This window comes from Erinaceus europaeus, chromosome 17, assembly GCF_950295315.1.
Source record: "Erinaceus europaeus chromosome 17, mEriEur2.1, whole genome shotgun sequence".
Lineage (NCBI taxonomy): Eukaryota > Metazoa > Chordata > Mammalia > Eulipotyphla > Erinaceidae > Erinaceus > Erinaceus europaeus.
The window spans coordinates 34,840,845-34,855,787 of NC_080178.1; the positions used below are offsets into that span (position 1 = coordinate 34,840,845).

Sequence of the window (14,943 nt, forward strand, 5' to 3'; positions counted from 1 at the left end):
TGAGTGTTTTTTCTAGGTTTACCACATTGTAAATTTGAATGTTTGGAGTTCTGGCCTGACTCTTAGCCTGACTATAGGAGATACCTAATGATATTGTGTATTTATACTGTAACAAATCCTGAAGCTAAAAAATTGGCTACAACACTTTCCCTAGGGCACCAGGGCAGTACTATATGATTATTCTTCCTACTGCTAATTTCTTCACGGTGAGCCAACACTAAAGCAACACATAGAATGGATACTTGTAAAGCCTTGTAAATTGTGAAAGTGCATGTCTGGGTTATCATTCTTTTCCTACAAACATAAAATGTTGTATTTGTACATATATAAAAATGAGCATAGAACTAACACAGCAGGTCTTATAATAACTATATTTTATAAAAACATAATCTTCCTTGGAGGGGAGAGTAAGAGCCCAGCATAGCTAAAAATCCTTTCTAAACATTTCTGTAGTGTAATAGGAAGCAATACCTATATGTTGTTTGTCCTTGAATCTAGTTCTGTGATTGATATACATTCATTTTTTTATCCATTTATCTAAGTTAATTTTGTATCATTTATCACAAAATTAGTGAGTCTATAATATGTTTTATTTTTGGCAGATTTCAAGAAATCCTGAACTGCTTATTCCAGAATAGAGAAGAAATCAGGCAAGAATATCTGAAGTTGGAAATGTTACTTAAAGAAAATGAACTTAAATCATTCTATCAACAGCAATGCCACAAACAAATAGAGATGTTGTGTTCTGAAGACAAACTAGAAAAAGTATTTAACATTTATAATTAAGTTTTAGAGAATGAAATCATGTGTTTTCCTTTACTATCTATCTCACTGAATTTTGGTTGTACTTCGAGTAAGATGGTATCGTGAGTTTGGCTGGTTTCTTTAGCTTCTGTTTCTGTCTTTATTCTTCTTAGTAGCTTTATTTTAAGCTACCTACCATTATGATTTTGCTTTGGTTATTTCAATCCTACATTCTAATTCTCACAACTATTATGAGCTTGGTAAGCAATGGAGATAAAGTTTTAGTTGTATTGTAGTTGCGCTATTGAAGCACAAAGGGAAGAAGTCTTTTGTTGAGCTACAGATTTATTAAATTTTTATGATAAAAGGAGAGTGTCTTGGGCATTCTCCAAAAGAGGTGAGTATGGACACTTCATAATTACATTACATGAATCTCCTGGATAGTCTGTCTATATTAAAATAATCTACAAATGATTGTTGATGAAATTAAGAGTTCGTCACTTAAGTAATTTTGTTTAAAGAAAAGATAACACCTAAACTTAGATTGTGTTTATTTTTGATATTTGGGGGCTTCTGAGACTTTATTAATGAAATGTTATCAAACTGTTTTTGAAGTATTTTTTTTAAACTCATTATTTTTTATTGCCACCAGGGTAATCAATAGGGCTAAGTGCCTGCACAAATCCAACACTCCTGGCAGTGTTGTTGTAGTTATTATACATAGAGGAATTGAGAGAGAAGGAGATAACGGAGATAAAAAGGGGAGCTGAGAGATACACATGACAATGTGTGCACTCTACCAAGTATACCACCACCCAGCCCTCTTTTCAGAAAGAAACAATTTACTTTAGTGATAGTACTTAATTGCATATTTTAGAATGTTACTCATATACATAAATTAACAGTTTCTATCATTCACATTAATGGCTTAATAAGATTAAGTATCACCATAAAGAACCATCATTCAGATACAGTTGATGGACATTAGAAAAATTCAGAGACATATGTTATGGAAATTTTCTGCTAGGATCTTTTCGGTATTAAATGATGCTGCTATCAGAACTGCAAATCATTTTCTGACCTGGTTTTTTAGAGTACTTAAGCCATTTATAAATGTTAAAGCAAAATAAAGACAGTTTGATTTAACCACCTGCCTTCTGGCAAGTACAATGCTCTTTATGTTCATTTTTCAGATGTGACTATAGACCCCTTGAGACCAGGCAAGATTAACTAAATTCTCACACTTGCTAAATAGCAAAAGAAAGTTACATCCCCTACATTCTGCTATAGCTATAGTCTGTAAACTTTTTATCAATTGCTTAAGAAGTAGCACTGTAACTGAAAACTTTATTTTTGATTTTATAGGTTTTGTTTAGTTTTCTTTTTGTTTGTGCTTTTTTCTTTTGTCTTCTCCTGGACTTTTGCTATTCCAGGCTGACTTTTTCCAAATTGAGAGACATAAACAGGGAAATAGGGAAAGATGCTACATATGGAGGCTTCCCAGTAGAGTAGGGGTTGGACACACATATGACAAAGCAAATATATTTATTATCCAGGTATATTGCCTGATGAAAACTATAATGAGATAGACTTACAGTTTTGGGGGTTTTGCTCATTTTTTTCAACCAGAGAACACTACTCAGCTCTGGCTTATGGTAGTGCCAGGGATTGAACTGGGACTTCGTAGCTTCAGGTGTGAGATTCCCTTTGCATAACTATTGTGCTATCTACCCCTGCCCTTGACTTACACGTTTTTATAGATCTCTTCAATTTTTTTTTCACACACATTGTGTCATCATAGTTGCTTCTGTGTTACTCTGTTGTGTTATCATTTAACCTTTGCAAAGCTCTATGAAATAATATGTGATTGAGAATTCAAAAAAGACATTAAGGGGCTGGAGTATACCCTATTTGCTAGGGTGCTGGCCATCCTGCAATCCAAGTTCAAACCCCAGTACACCACTTGGGACATGTCATAGCCCATGTAAAGCTTCAGTGCTGTGGAAGGCCTGAACAGCATAGAGGTGGAAGCTAGTAAATAGTGTTACCTGGAATATAATTTTCTTTTTTTTTCCTTTATTGAGAGATTAATGTCTTACATTCAACAGTAAATACAATAGTTTATATCTTTACAAACAGCAGAAAGTGACTAAGGGTCCCTAAACATTCTTGCACAACCTAGTAGTTTCCACATAGAAAAATCTCAGCAGTAACATTCTGTCAGACTTTCCTCCCTAGCATAGGTCCGTTTGGGGTTAATTTATATTTTGTTGTGTCTTTTTTACTTTCCCTGTGTGTGTGTGTGTGTGTGTGTGTGTGTGTGTGTTCTTGTTCATTTGTGAGGTTAGTTTTGTTCTTTGTAATGTATTCCCTTGCCAAAGAATGATCTCAATATCATAATCAGAGAAACCACAAAAAAGGTTAAGAACGTAATGAAAGTGGTTCAACCACTTTTCCTTGAGCTGTCTGACTACTGAAATGGAATACACTTCTTCCTAACCTGTGAATTTTTTTTCTTTTTCTTTTTTCTTTTTAGAAGTATTTATTTATTGGATAGATGGAGACATAAAGGGAAAAGGGAGGTAGCCAGGGAGAGAGAGATAGACCTGCAACACTATTTTACCATGTACAAACCACAAGTGGAAACTAAGGACTTGAACCCGGCCCTTGAGTACTGTAACTTGTACACTCAATTTGGTGTACCACCACCCAGCCCCCTACGTTTACTTTTCATTTATCGCATGTGAAGTGGAAAAAAGTCACAAGAAAAAGGACAGAGAAGCTAGAGTACCCTTCTGGTACATGTAGTGCTGGGAACTAATAAGGAACCTTATGCATGAGAGACCTATGTTCTACTTAATTGAGATATTTCCCCAACTCTTCACCCTTGTATTTCCTTTGATCAAGTGAAATTTTATGGATAGTTAAAATTTGAGTATCGCTTCATTATGGCCAGCTTCTTCTGACTTTTTAGCTTTTTTATATCCAGATGTTGTTCTTACATCAGCAAAGAGTTGATTATAAAATATAAGGAAGGGAGGCTTGTCACCTTATAAAGGTGATTCTATACCAACATCAAATGTAATTCCTGTTCTTTTCACATAATTCCCTGATTCCAGAATCTTTGAAGACTGTTTGTCTCAGATTCATCCATCATTTTGAAAGAGATCAAACTAATCTGGTACATAATTCTATGGCAGTCTCTAAGACTTAGAATGTCAGTTTTGGTCTCAATGCATAAGTAAAACACCAAAAATATTCAGAATATCCTGTATGGGTTCTGAACCAACCATCAGACAATGACAAAAGTAATGAGCACTTTAATGTAATCTCTATATTTTCTATCATTTGCATCAGCCAGTCTTAAGATCTTATAGACAAAACCAAAACAACAGAACAGTTTCTTCATGTTTTTCAAATCGGAGAAAAGGCATGAACAGGATATGCATCTACTGATCTGCTATGTTTGCTATGTTTGTTTTTGTTGTCATGTGAACTTCACAGCTCTGAGATAACTTTTTTTTTTTAATAGAAAAGGAAAGACAGAAACATAAGGTTTAGGGTGAAGATACCACAGTACTAACACTACCCTCAGTACCATGGAGACCAGGCTCAAACTTGAGTCATGTGCATGGAAAGACAAGCACACTGATTTGATTCTGAGTAAGGAAATAATGGGTCTGATCAGACCTTATATGTTGTTTTCAGATGTTACATTTAAAGGAATGTATTTTAGCATACACACACACACACACAAACACACTATCGTCTTCAGTTCGGCGGTTGTATTTCTTAAAGCCATAAATTCTCAACATGTAATTTTATAAAAATAAGACACAACCTAATTTCCTATTTTCCTGCAAGCAGTAGTTGTGCTGAGATTTCAAGGGGAAATAGCTTGAAATATAAAAGTATAGTCTACTTACTAAGTTTACCAGACTTAGAGCAAATATACTAGTTCACCAATCTCACATAAATAATAAAATATTAGGTTGAGGAGTCAGTTGGTGTCACACCCACTTGCACATAATAACCATGTAAAAGGACTCAAGTTCAAACCCCCAATCCCAATTCCCACTTTCACAAGTGATGAACCAGTGTTTCTCCCCTTCTCTCTCAATTTCTGTCTGTTTCTATCCAATAAATAAACAAATGGGGGAGGGAGGACAGAAACTAAAAATGTACTACCACCTCCCCATTCCCCAGTAGTAAATTTATCCTATATGGAGTCCCTAGTGACATTTTAAACAAAACAAAATTTAACTATGAAATTTTTTTTCAGGCCACTTGTAAACGAGATCATAGACTTGCAATGCTGAAAACACGTTGCTGCTACCTAGAGAAAAAAAGAGAGGAAGAATTGAAACAACTCGATGATAATACTAATTGGCTCCATCGCTTGAAAAAAGAAATGGAACTCTTAGGTCAAGAAGGTCACATTCCTAAGGTACAGAAATGTTTGTGTATTCACATTTAATTTTTTCAGTACTGAATTCTTTATAAGTAAATTTCTTTCCTTAGACAATTGTGGCCCTATTTTTCTGAGATTTGACACATTTTTTTTAAATGCTATTATTCTTAAATATTGTGTCTTTTATGAGGTAGCTCTTAAAATAATTGTTTCAAGCTGTTCTTGAGAATTTATCACATAGGTAAGTTTTGTTTTGATACTTAGCATTTTGTGCAAAATTACTTTTAAGTGTAGCTACCATTCTGTTCTTTACTACTTCTGCTCAGTACCATGATCTACTCTAATATTTAACTTTTCCAGTGTATGTGTTTCTCATATGCTTCAAAACTTTATCATGAACATCACCAAATACTGTGTTGTGACATTAAGCACATTCATCAGAAAACATAATACCTGTCCTATCTCCAACTGCCATTACCTAAGTTATGACTCCCTCATTTATTAAACTGCTGCATTTAATCATTCCACTCATATTCCTCTCCAATTCTCACATTGCAACTAAAATGAGCTTTAAAAAAGACAATTCTTTTAATTTCACTTTGGGGTGCTCTCTGTATAACATAAGCTTTCTATTATGACTGCCCAAACTTAGCATGCATCCATATAGTACTTAAGTTTTACATATTATCCTTCATTGCATTAAAAAATAATAATAAAAAATAATAATATTTAGGCTTGGGGGGGATTGCACAGTGGTTGTGTACTAGACTTTCATGACTGAAGCCTGGAGATTCAGTCTCCAACACCACCATAAACCAGAGCTGAGCAATATTCTGGGGTGTGTGTCTCAAGTAAATCTCTCAAAATGGGACTATTTATTTTATATGAGAAATATTAGAGCATTTTTCCACTCTGGCATATGCAGTGACTGAGATCAAACCCTGGACTTCATTCTGCCTACTAAACCATTCCCACTGAGCTTTCATGTCATCATTAACACAGTTTTCAGAATAGACCATACTTTCAGTCACAATCAGCAATTAGTGTGTCAAAACACAACACTTTTCAATTATAAATTTGATTTCCCAAAGATAACAGCTAATCGGAAATCCATTGTTGAAATATATAACTATACAATTAAGATTTGTCTCTTTAAACTGAGGAATTGTCTAAAGGAGTAAGATGGATTATTTTAGTATCATTGTCTTTTCTAATTGAGAAAGGCTCTTAGTCAAGTAATTTGAACTCCATGAAGGTCATTTTTTTTTTTAACTTTAGATGAATAACATTTGCATCTGAGACCACTCTAAAATTACCTATTGCACTGGGCCAGTGGTCTAACCATTTCATCCTGACTTCTTAAGGGTCTTTATAAAATACTATATTTTTCCTGAAATCATAGATTACATAAATTACCTCCCATGTTAATATACTGAACTTTCCCCAGGCTGAAGTTCTAGACACAGCTTTATCTCTTACAGGATTATTGTCTCAACCCTTCAAAATGTGTCTACATGTCTACTACCCTTTATTATACTAGGCAATTTCTAGTAAAAGACTAAGAAATATATTATTACTGCTGTTCATATTTTATCATAATCATTTTTCTGATGGTTTCTATGTTAATGTTTAATTGGTTTAATGCAAAATGATAAATAATTTTAGGTGGCAGATTAGAGAACACTGGAGCCTTATAGACATGGGACTTAGGAAAAATGGTAACCTACAAAATACTTTATTAACTTTTGTTATAGGTAAATTTTATGCCAGAATGGCTAAAAGCAAAAAAGTTTCATTTCATGCACCTCCAGATACTGTAACTGGGGCTATAGTGCCTATGTCCTTATAGTAAACCTTGCATTCTAGTACAGGGAAAATAGAAACAAACAGATCAATGAAATAATTACTGATTAAGGCCAAAACAGGAAGAGTGTCCAATTTTGGTTGTAGTTCTTGGGGGAAACATTTCTAAGCAAGTACAATCTGAAAAATAGTCATATTCTTGTATTTTTACAGCACTATGAACTAGTTAGATTGATCAGGAATTGTCATCCTACTTAGTTTCTTCTGAGTTCTTGATATTTACTTTCTGAGGAAATTTAAATCATATAATACTTGTTACTTACAGATCATGCAAGAATTCTTGTTATTTTACATAGCAATAACTAAACTTAAAAAAGGAAAGAAACTATCGCCAATGTACATATAAGAGAGCGATTTTCACATGAGAGAGGGAGAAAAAGAAATCATAGAACAGTCTGGTACATACAGTGCTAGGTTTTAAACAAGGGACCTCACACATACAAACTCAGTGTTCTACCAATTGAAATATCTCTAGTCAGTCACTATAAAGTATTACTTAAATCGAACTGATTTTATCATTCTTAAATAAATCTGAAGTATAGTTTGCATTCCTCCCCCCCCCCAGGAACTCAGTAATGATCTTCACTGTCACCATTTGCAACTTCAAAATACAGATTTAATGACACAGATTAAGCATATGAAAGATCTGGCTTGTCTTCAAGAACAGCAGCATAGACAGACAGAAGCGTAAGTATATGGATTAACATAGTCTGTGATTCTAATTCTGTGACCCAGAGGTGCCTAGTTTATGAAAGTTTACTTTTGCACTTCCAGAAAACTGACTTTCCAAAAGTTCAGAATACACTGTTTTTAAGTTTCTTGCCAGCCAAAGGAAACTTGCTAGAGAAAAGTGTAAAAGGGTGTTGTAGATCAATAAAAGTAGTGGTTTCTTTTTCTATCATAATAAAATATAACGATAAAACATCAAAAAAGTATGGTTCCTCTCCACCTAACTTTTAATATTTTATTGATTCGTCTTTTGAATAGAGAGAATGGAAAGCACCTGCAGCACTGCTTTACTATTCCTAAAGCTTCCCCCCAGCAGGTGGCGACCAGGGCCTACCCTGTGTCCTTCAGCGGGGGAACATTTACACTACCAGATAACACTGTCCAGCCCCTTTACCCAACTGATTTTTTAGTTCTTGTAGTTTTGAGAGCATTTTTCTTTTAAATGTGTTATTGTTACTTTCTATATACTATGTAATAATACAAAATTCTAAAAATCCCTGTGTAACACCAGAGACAATCTTGTACCTCTGTTCTCTAGCCATTTACTTCCCTTAAAACCAATTGCTATTGATACCAATTAACTACTTAAGAAGGCAGGTGTTTTTATGTTGTTGTTTGTTCATTTTTGGTGCCAAAGTTTTCATCACTGCTGGCAAATGTGTTTTTAAATCTTTTAATTTTAGATAGAGACAATGGAATAAAAGGAAGCAGAGAGAGATCACAACACTGCTCCACCATTTATGAAGCTTCCTTGGGTGCTGTACATCCTATGTGATGATGGGAGCTCACACTCATGTCTTTGTGCATGATAAAGTATGTTCTCTACTAGTTGAGCCATCTCCCAGTCCCAAGCAGACAATGTTCAAGCTAAAATTTGTAATTTCAGAATGATTTTTGCTGTCATTAAGATGAGGTTTAATCAAAACTATGTTTTTCAGCATCTTGACTACCAGTGAATATGTGATGTTATAGTGGTTCTTTTATTCTCTTGCTATACCTTAAGAGTAGAATCATTTGATTGGGGAATAAAAGAAATTAAAAAGTATAACATATTTAGTTTTGTCAGCTTGAGTATCAGTTGAATCTGTGGTATTACTTTTCTTGTTTTTGTAAAAACAAGAGATTTATCCCCTGATAGGACTTTCTATTACTCCAAAATTCTACCCGAGTTCTGCTGATATTCTCAAATAACTGTTAATTTTCCATGCTGTTGATTTAAGGGAAATCATATTACTGTTGTTATTCTGAAAGAGTAAAAGTAAGGGGTATCTTCTAGTGAGATGACCTTCTGTGGATAGAAGTTGAACTTAAATAATTGGACATCTTTATAGCTATACCTACTGTAGACATTGAGTATTTATAATATTAATGGCTAGAGCTCTAATTTATTTTAATAGCCAATATTGTCAATGAAAAATTATTTTAGTTATTCAGTATCTGTTAAGTGAGACATGGATTTAAAATGCATCAGATAGGAAGTCGGGCTGTAGTGCAGCAGGCTAAGCGCAGGTGGCGCAAAGCACAAGGACCGGACTGGCATAAGGATCCCAGTTCGAACCCCGGCTCCCCACCTGCAGGGGAGTCGCTTCACAGGCGGTGAAGCAGGTCTGCAGGTGTCTATCTTTCTCTCCTCCTCTCTGTCTTCCCCTCCCTCTCTCCATTTCTCTCTGTCCTATCCAACAACAACAACAATAATAACTACAACAATAAAACAACAAGGGCAACAAAAGGGAATAAATAAATAAATAATTTTTTTTTAAAAATGCATCAGATAGATTTTTAATTCAAAATGGTAAAAGGAGATTCTGACTAATGTTTACTTAGTGAAAAGAAAGTTAACTGGAACATTATAAAGAGAGGCTATGCACCACAGTAGGAAAAGTGAGTTTGGGGATTGACCTTGAATTTGAGCTGATAAACTTGTATAAATTATTTGACTTGACTAAGTCTTAGTATTATGTTAAACCTGATTTATAAACTTTCCTTATAAAGAATGTGTGAAGAATATTTTGAGCTATTGAGGTTAAATACTATAAGAAATACATATATACAGGCAGTCAGACTAATTATCCACTAATACTTCAATTGTTACATAAAACTATAATAACTTATAAGTTAGTATCTGTCTCTTTTTTTATTGTCACTTTCTGCATATAGAGTACTGAATGCCTTACTTCCAGTCCTAAGAAAGCAGTATTGTGCATTAAAAGAAGCTGGCCTTGCAAACATTGCTTTTGAGTCTGACTTTAAAGAAATTGAACATTTGGTAGAGAGGAAAAAAGTAGTGGTCTGGGCTGATCAAACTACAGAAAAAACAAAGCAAAGTGAACTACCAGAAATTTCTACTCTTATGACTTTTCCTCAGCTTGGACCAGTTCAGTCTATTCCTTGTAAGTACAGCTTATTGATTTTTTTTTTTTTTAACTGCTGGGAGAGTTTAGAGAATTGATTTACCACAATTATTTGACTATTGTTTTACTGAAAAACTGTTTATCAGAAGACACACCTTTATATTAACATTTATACATGTATATCAGATTCCTTGAAATTGTTTTATTGGGCCAGGAGATAAATGAGTATTAGAAGTTAAAAGTAATCTGTTGAACTCTCCAAAACTGTTCCTATACCCAATGCATATATAAATGCCGGTTTTATCTTTACCATAAGCCAAAATAATATGATCAGTCATGTGTATCTCAGTAAGAATATGATTGTTTTTCCTATCATTGCCTTGGTAAACTAAGATACAAGTGGAAATAGGTAGATGCAAGGGTTCCCTGCAGCTTCTTTCAAGGAGGGAGATGGCCAGTTCTGGTAGAGAGTCCTTGAAAATTCTCACTAAAGGTTCCTGGACTACAAGCGTAGTGTTTGAAGGCATCTGTATTCATTCTTCATTGGACATCTCATATTGTATCATATGGTATCAGCACCACCTTTGAATTCAATTTAGACGAAGCTTCTCAGCTGTTTTTGCTTCTATATCAGGTTTGTGCTTTTGATTAGTAAATGACTGTATATTTCACCTCCACCTATGCCTAGTGGGATACTGCCATATTGGAGTAGACATCCCCAACTGGGTTACCACTCTTGCCTCAATGGCCCCAACTTTCTCATCAATTGGGGTTAACTGCAATGTAAATGCACATGATATTTTGACCTGTTAGAAATACTACTATATTCATACATACAACACCACCCCAATTTTTTTTGCCTAGAACTTCATATTTTATCTAATTCACTTTAAACCTTTCTGTAATCTTTTTTTTTTTTTTAATAAAAAGGAAACACTGACCATAGGATAAGAGCGGTACAACTTCACAGAATTCCCACCACCAGAACTCCGTATCTCATCCTCTCCCTTGATAGCTTTCCTACTCTTTAACCCTCTGGGTGTATGGACCCAGGATCATTGTGGGAGGCAGAAGGTGGAAGGTCTGTCTTCTGTAATTGCTTCTTCACTGAACATGGGTGTTAACAGGTCGATCCATACTCCCAGCCTGCCTCTCTCTTTCCCTAGTGAGTTGGAGTTCTGGGGAATCAGGGCTCCAGGATACATTGGTGGGGTTGTCTATTCAGGGAAGTCTGGTTGACATCCTGCTAGCATCTGGAACCTGGTGGCTGAAAAAAGAGTTAACATACAAAGCCAAACAAATTGTTGAACAATCATGAAACTAAAGACTGGAATAGTGGAGATGAAGAGTTGGGGGCGGTCTCTGTTTTGTAGATAGCTAGTAGGAATATTTTAGTTATATTCCAAAGGGCCTGTGGCTATACTAGTGGTTTTGTTTTTCCCTGAGCCTGAAGTCTGATATGCAGGTGGATCCAAGTTATTATCTGGGGAGATGTCTGGAATTGCTTCTCCACTGAATATGCTCATTGGCAAGTCGATCTATACTGTACCCAGCATGTCTCTCTTTCCCTAGTGGAGCAGGGTTCCAGGGTCTTCTGCCCCAGGAAGTCAAGTTAGAATCATGATAGCATCCAGAACTTGATGGCTGAAAAAGCAACCTTTATGGTTTTATTTCTATATCTCTTATTTAAATTCATTTAACTCTCTGAAATATGTCTAGATTAATTATTATTTCTCCAGTATTGTTTCTGCCATTTTGTTCCTGTACCTCTAGACACTAGTTAGATTCATGCCACTTTCTCATTTTCTTTTTTTGTTAAAAAAAAATTGTTATTTATTGGCAAGAGACATGTAGAAATTGGGAGGGAAGGAGGAAATAGAAAGGAAAGAGACAAAGAGACTCTTGCAGCCCTGCTTCACCACTCGTGAGGCTTCCCCACTACAGGTGGAGACCAGGGGCTTGAACCCAGGTCCTTGTACACTATAATGTGTACATTCAGCAAGCTCCTCCACCACCCAGCCCCCCACCTTCTCATTTTTTTATCTTTGCCTTTTACTGGGAATACTGTGAGAACCAGGTTGAATGTGGTAAGGTTTTTCCCATTGAAAAATGGGGAACTGAGGAAAATAAATCTCCCTGTCAGACTCTCTCTTTCTTAGGTTGAGCTTGGGAGACCAGACCTCAGTTTTCTGCCTCCATGTTAGCTTACTTCCTGTCTCTAGAGACCCTGCATTTTTCTGTCTCCAGGGGCTCCGCATTCCTTAAAACATTAAGCCAGTTCCCCTGCTTCACCTTGCATTCCTTGATAAAATGGCCCGCTCTCTTATTATCAATGTTCTGCTTTGTCTAACAAATGACTTAAGGTCTCCTCCCTCTTTCCCCCCCCATTCTGCTCATTTGATATATTCTTTTTTTACCCTCAAGACCCTCCCTGCCTGCAGGGTATTATTAATCCTACCAGTTAAATGCCTTGCAACAATTGCTAAAGAAGTTCCTACCTTTCCCAACCCTTTTACCTTTCTCCACCCCTTTCCTAACCGTGTATGGTATTGTCAAGCTGTTTCCGACTTGCCACTTCCGTTTTCTGGGCTTGAAGAGCTTGGGCATGGAATTAATAAAGATTTTGAAATGCCTCGCCACCACCAGCTCAGTTCCTGGGTCATCTGTCTCGCATCACTAGCCCTGCAGCCTTTTTCTGTCTTGTTTATTTTACTGACTTTCTTTTTTTTGTGTTTATTTATTTTAATATTTATTATAGAGATAGAAGGAGAGAAAGAGAACCAGAGCCTCACTCTGGTGCTTGTGCTTCCTGGGATTCAACCCAGAACTTCATGCTTAAGAGTCCAATGTTTTATCTACTGTGCTACCTCCCAGACCATGTTTTATTGACTTTCCATTAAAATTTCACCTATTTTCCAGAGGTGAGATGGGCTTCCTCTTTTTAATAACAGTTATATTTGATTTTAATGGTTTTTTTTTTATTGCTTTACTGAAGGAATGAGCAAAGCACTGGTCAACTCTGACTTAGGGTACTGCAAAGGATTATACCTGTGGCATTTGAGGCTTAAGGTGTGCAAATTCAGTGCATGTCAAATAATCTATCCAATTCTTAATTTTAGTTCTAGAATGCCCATTTGATTATTTTTATACTATCGTGGTGGCATTAGTATACTAAAATCTTTCATCCAATTTCAAAATTGAAAAAAAATTTTTTTTTTGAACTGAATTGTAACCCTTTTTTAAAGTGATTTAATAATGATCAACAAGACTGTGGACTAAGAATGATACAATTCTACACAATTCCCACCACTAAACTTTCACCTCCCATCCCTTTCATTGGCCTGCTTACAAGTTATCATATAGCTTTTTAGGATCCTAACTCAAAACAATAGGGTTATATAATCACCTCCCTTCAATAGGCTCAAAATTCTAGCTCCAGCAAGCTTAACTACAAAGCTCTCGTAAGTGGTGCTAGCTAGTCTTTTCTCCCAACCCTCCAGCATAAACAACCTCAAGGGGTAAAGGGCTATAAAATATAGAAGTTACCTTCCTGAGCCTCCTGCCTTCTCCTGATACTTGCTTATAATTCTTCACAACCATATTAACTCTCTGATGCCTTCAAGCAGATCTTTTTTTTCTTATTTTGATATTTTAGTTAGCTCCAGTAAAGATGTTGGTCTGAATTACTTTAGTCTCTGTTATTAAATTTTCTGTATTATATTTTTGTATCAAGATGACTAGGAAGCTTTGGGACTATATAGGTCTGTATACCTTTTATCTGTTAGTATATCATTGTATTTATTAGAGCTGTCCTAGCTGAAATTTATGGAAAGAAAAAGATCTTGGGCCTTGACTTGTTTTTTGTGATTTATTCAAGATGTTAAAGAGAAGATAGGATTTTAGCATAAAATTGAAAAATACTGACCACCTGCTACACGATGTCCATTATTCCTTATTTTAAAGTTAGTATTTCATTTCAATCTAACTGCACAGGGTATATTTGTCCAATAAAATGAAATATTTTTGAGTCTTAAGTTATTATAACATTTCCAAAAAGAAAACTCTCCCTTTCAGGGGAAGTGTCATTTTCACCGGGCTGGCTTCACAGGCGGGTAACAGATCACCAGAAACACATGGCTGAGCTGAGAACGCAGTTTAATCTTTATTCACGAGCAGGCAAACAGTCCAACACCTAATCACCACACAATGTGCTCCTCCATCTTTCTCCTCCAGCGGCAGAGTCAGGAACTCAGGAAGTACGTAGGATGGGGGCAGGGAGAAGGGAGAAGCACAAAAAGGCAAAGACTAAACCACGATCTCCCAAAGGCGGGGGGAGTGAGACCAAACCAATATGAAGCATACCAACAATTCCCCCTTTTCTTTTTAACTAATTGACCATAGTATCAGGAGTGTGGGGTGAACAGAAACCTATATCGTACAGGCATTTTCAAAAAAGAAACTGGCACAAACATGGAGGAACAATTAAGCGAGCAACAAGAACCAGTGTGCTGCCAAGGGAAGGCCTGAGGGGGACATTTCTTGCCTCTGTGGGCAAGGCTTTATCAAGCTAAAAGACCTTTCTTGCCTCTGTGGGCTTTTCTTGTCTCTGTGGGCATTATCTAGCATGAGGGGGATATGGTCTATAGAGTCCCATGGCAACTGGCTGCAGTCAGTCTTTGAGAAACCCAGCAGCGTAAAGGGAAGCTGCTAGTTTTGTGCAAAGTGTCCAAGAGGTGTACCAGTGAGTCCAATAGAAGTTCCAGTCCAAAGCAGATGTCCACGGAAGAATGCCAGGGGGTGGAATGTTGTATGAGGAAGGTCAGCTGCTGGAATTCTGTTTTTCTG

General features: G+C 36.0%; 1 protein-coding gene across 1 annotated transcript in view; it reads left to right on the plus strand.

Moving 5' to 3' along the window:
* The window catches only part of KIF18A (kinesin family member 18A), a 72,857-nt gene that overhangs the window by 32,147 nt on the left and 25,767 nt on the right, over positions 1-14,943 (plus strand). The window contains exons 10-13 of the mRNA XM_007533520.2: positions 603-765; positions 5,027-5,191; positions 7,584-7,705; positions 9,905-10,137. Of these exons, the coding sequence (XP_007533582.2) occupies positions 603-765; positions 5,027-5,191; positions 7,584-7,705; positions 9,905-10,137 (683 nt within the window). The remainder of the gene's footprint in view (positions 1-602; positions 766-5,026; positions 5,192-7,583; positions 7,706-9,904; positions 10,138-14,943) is intronic.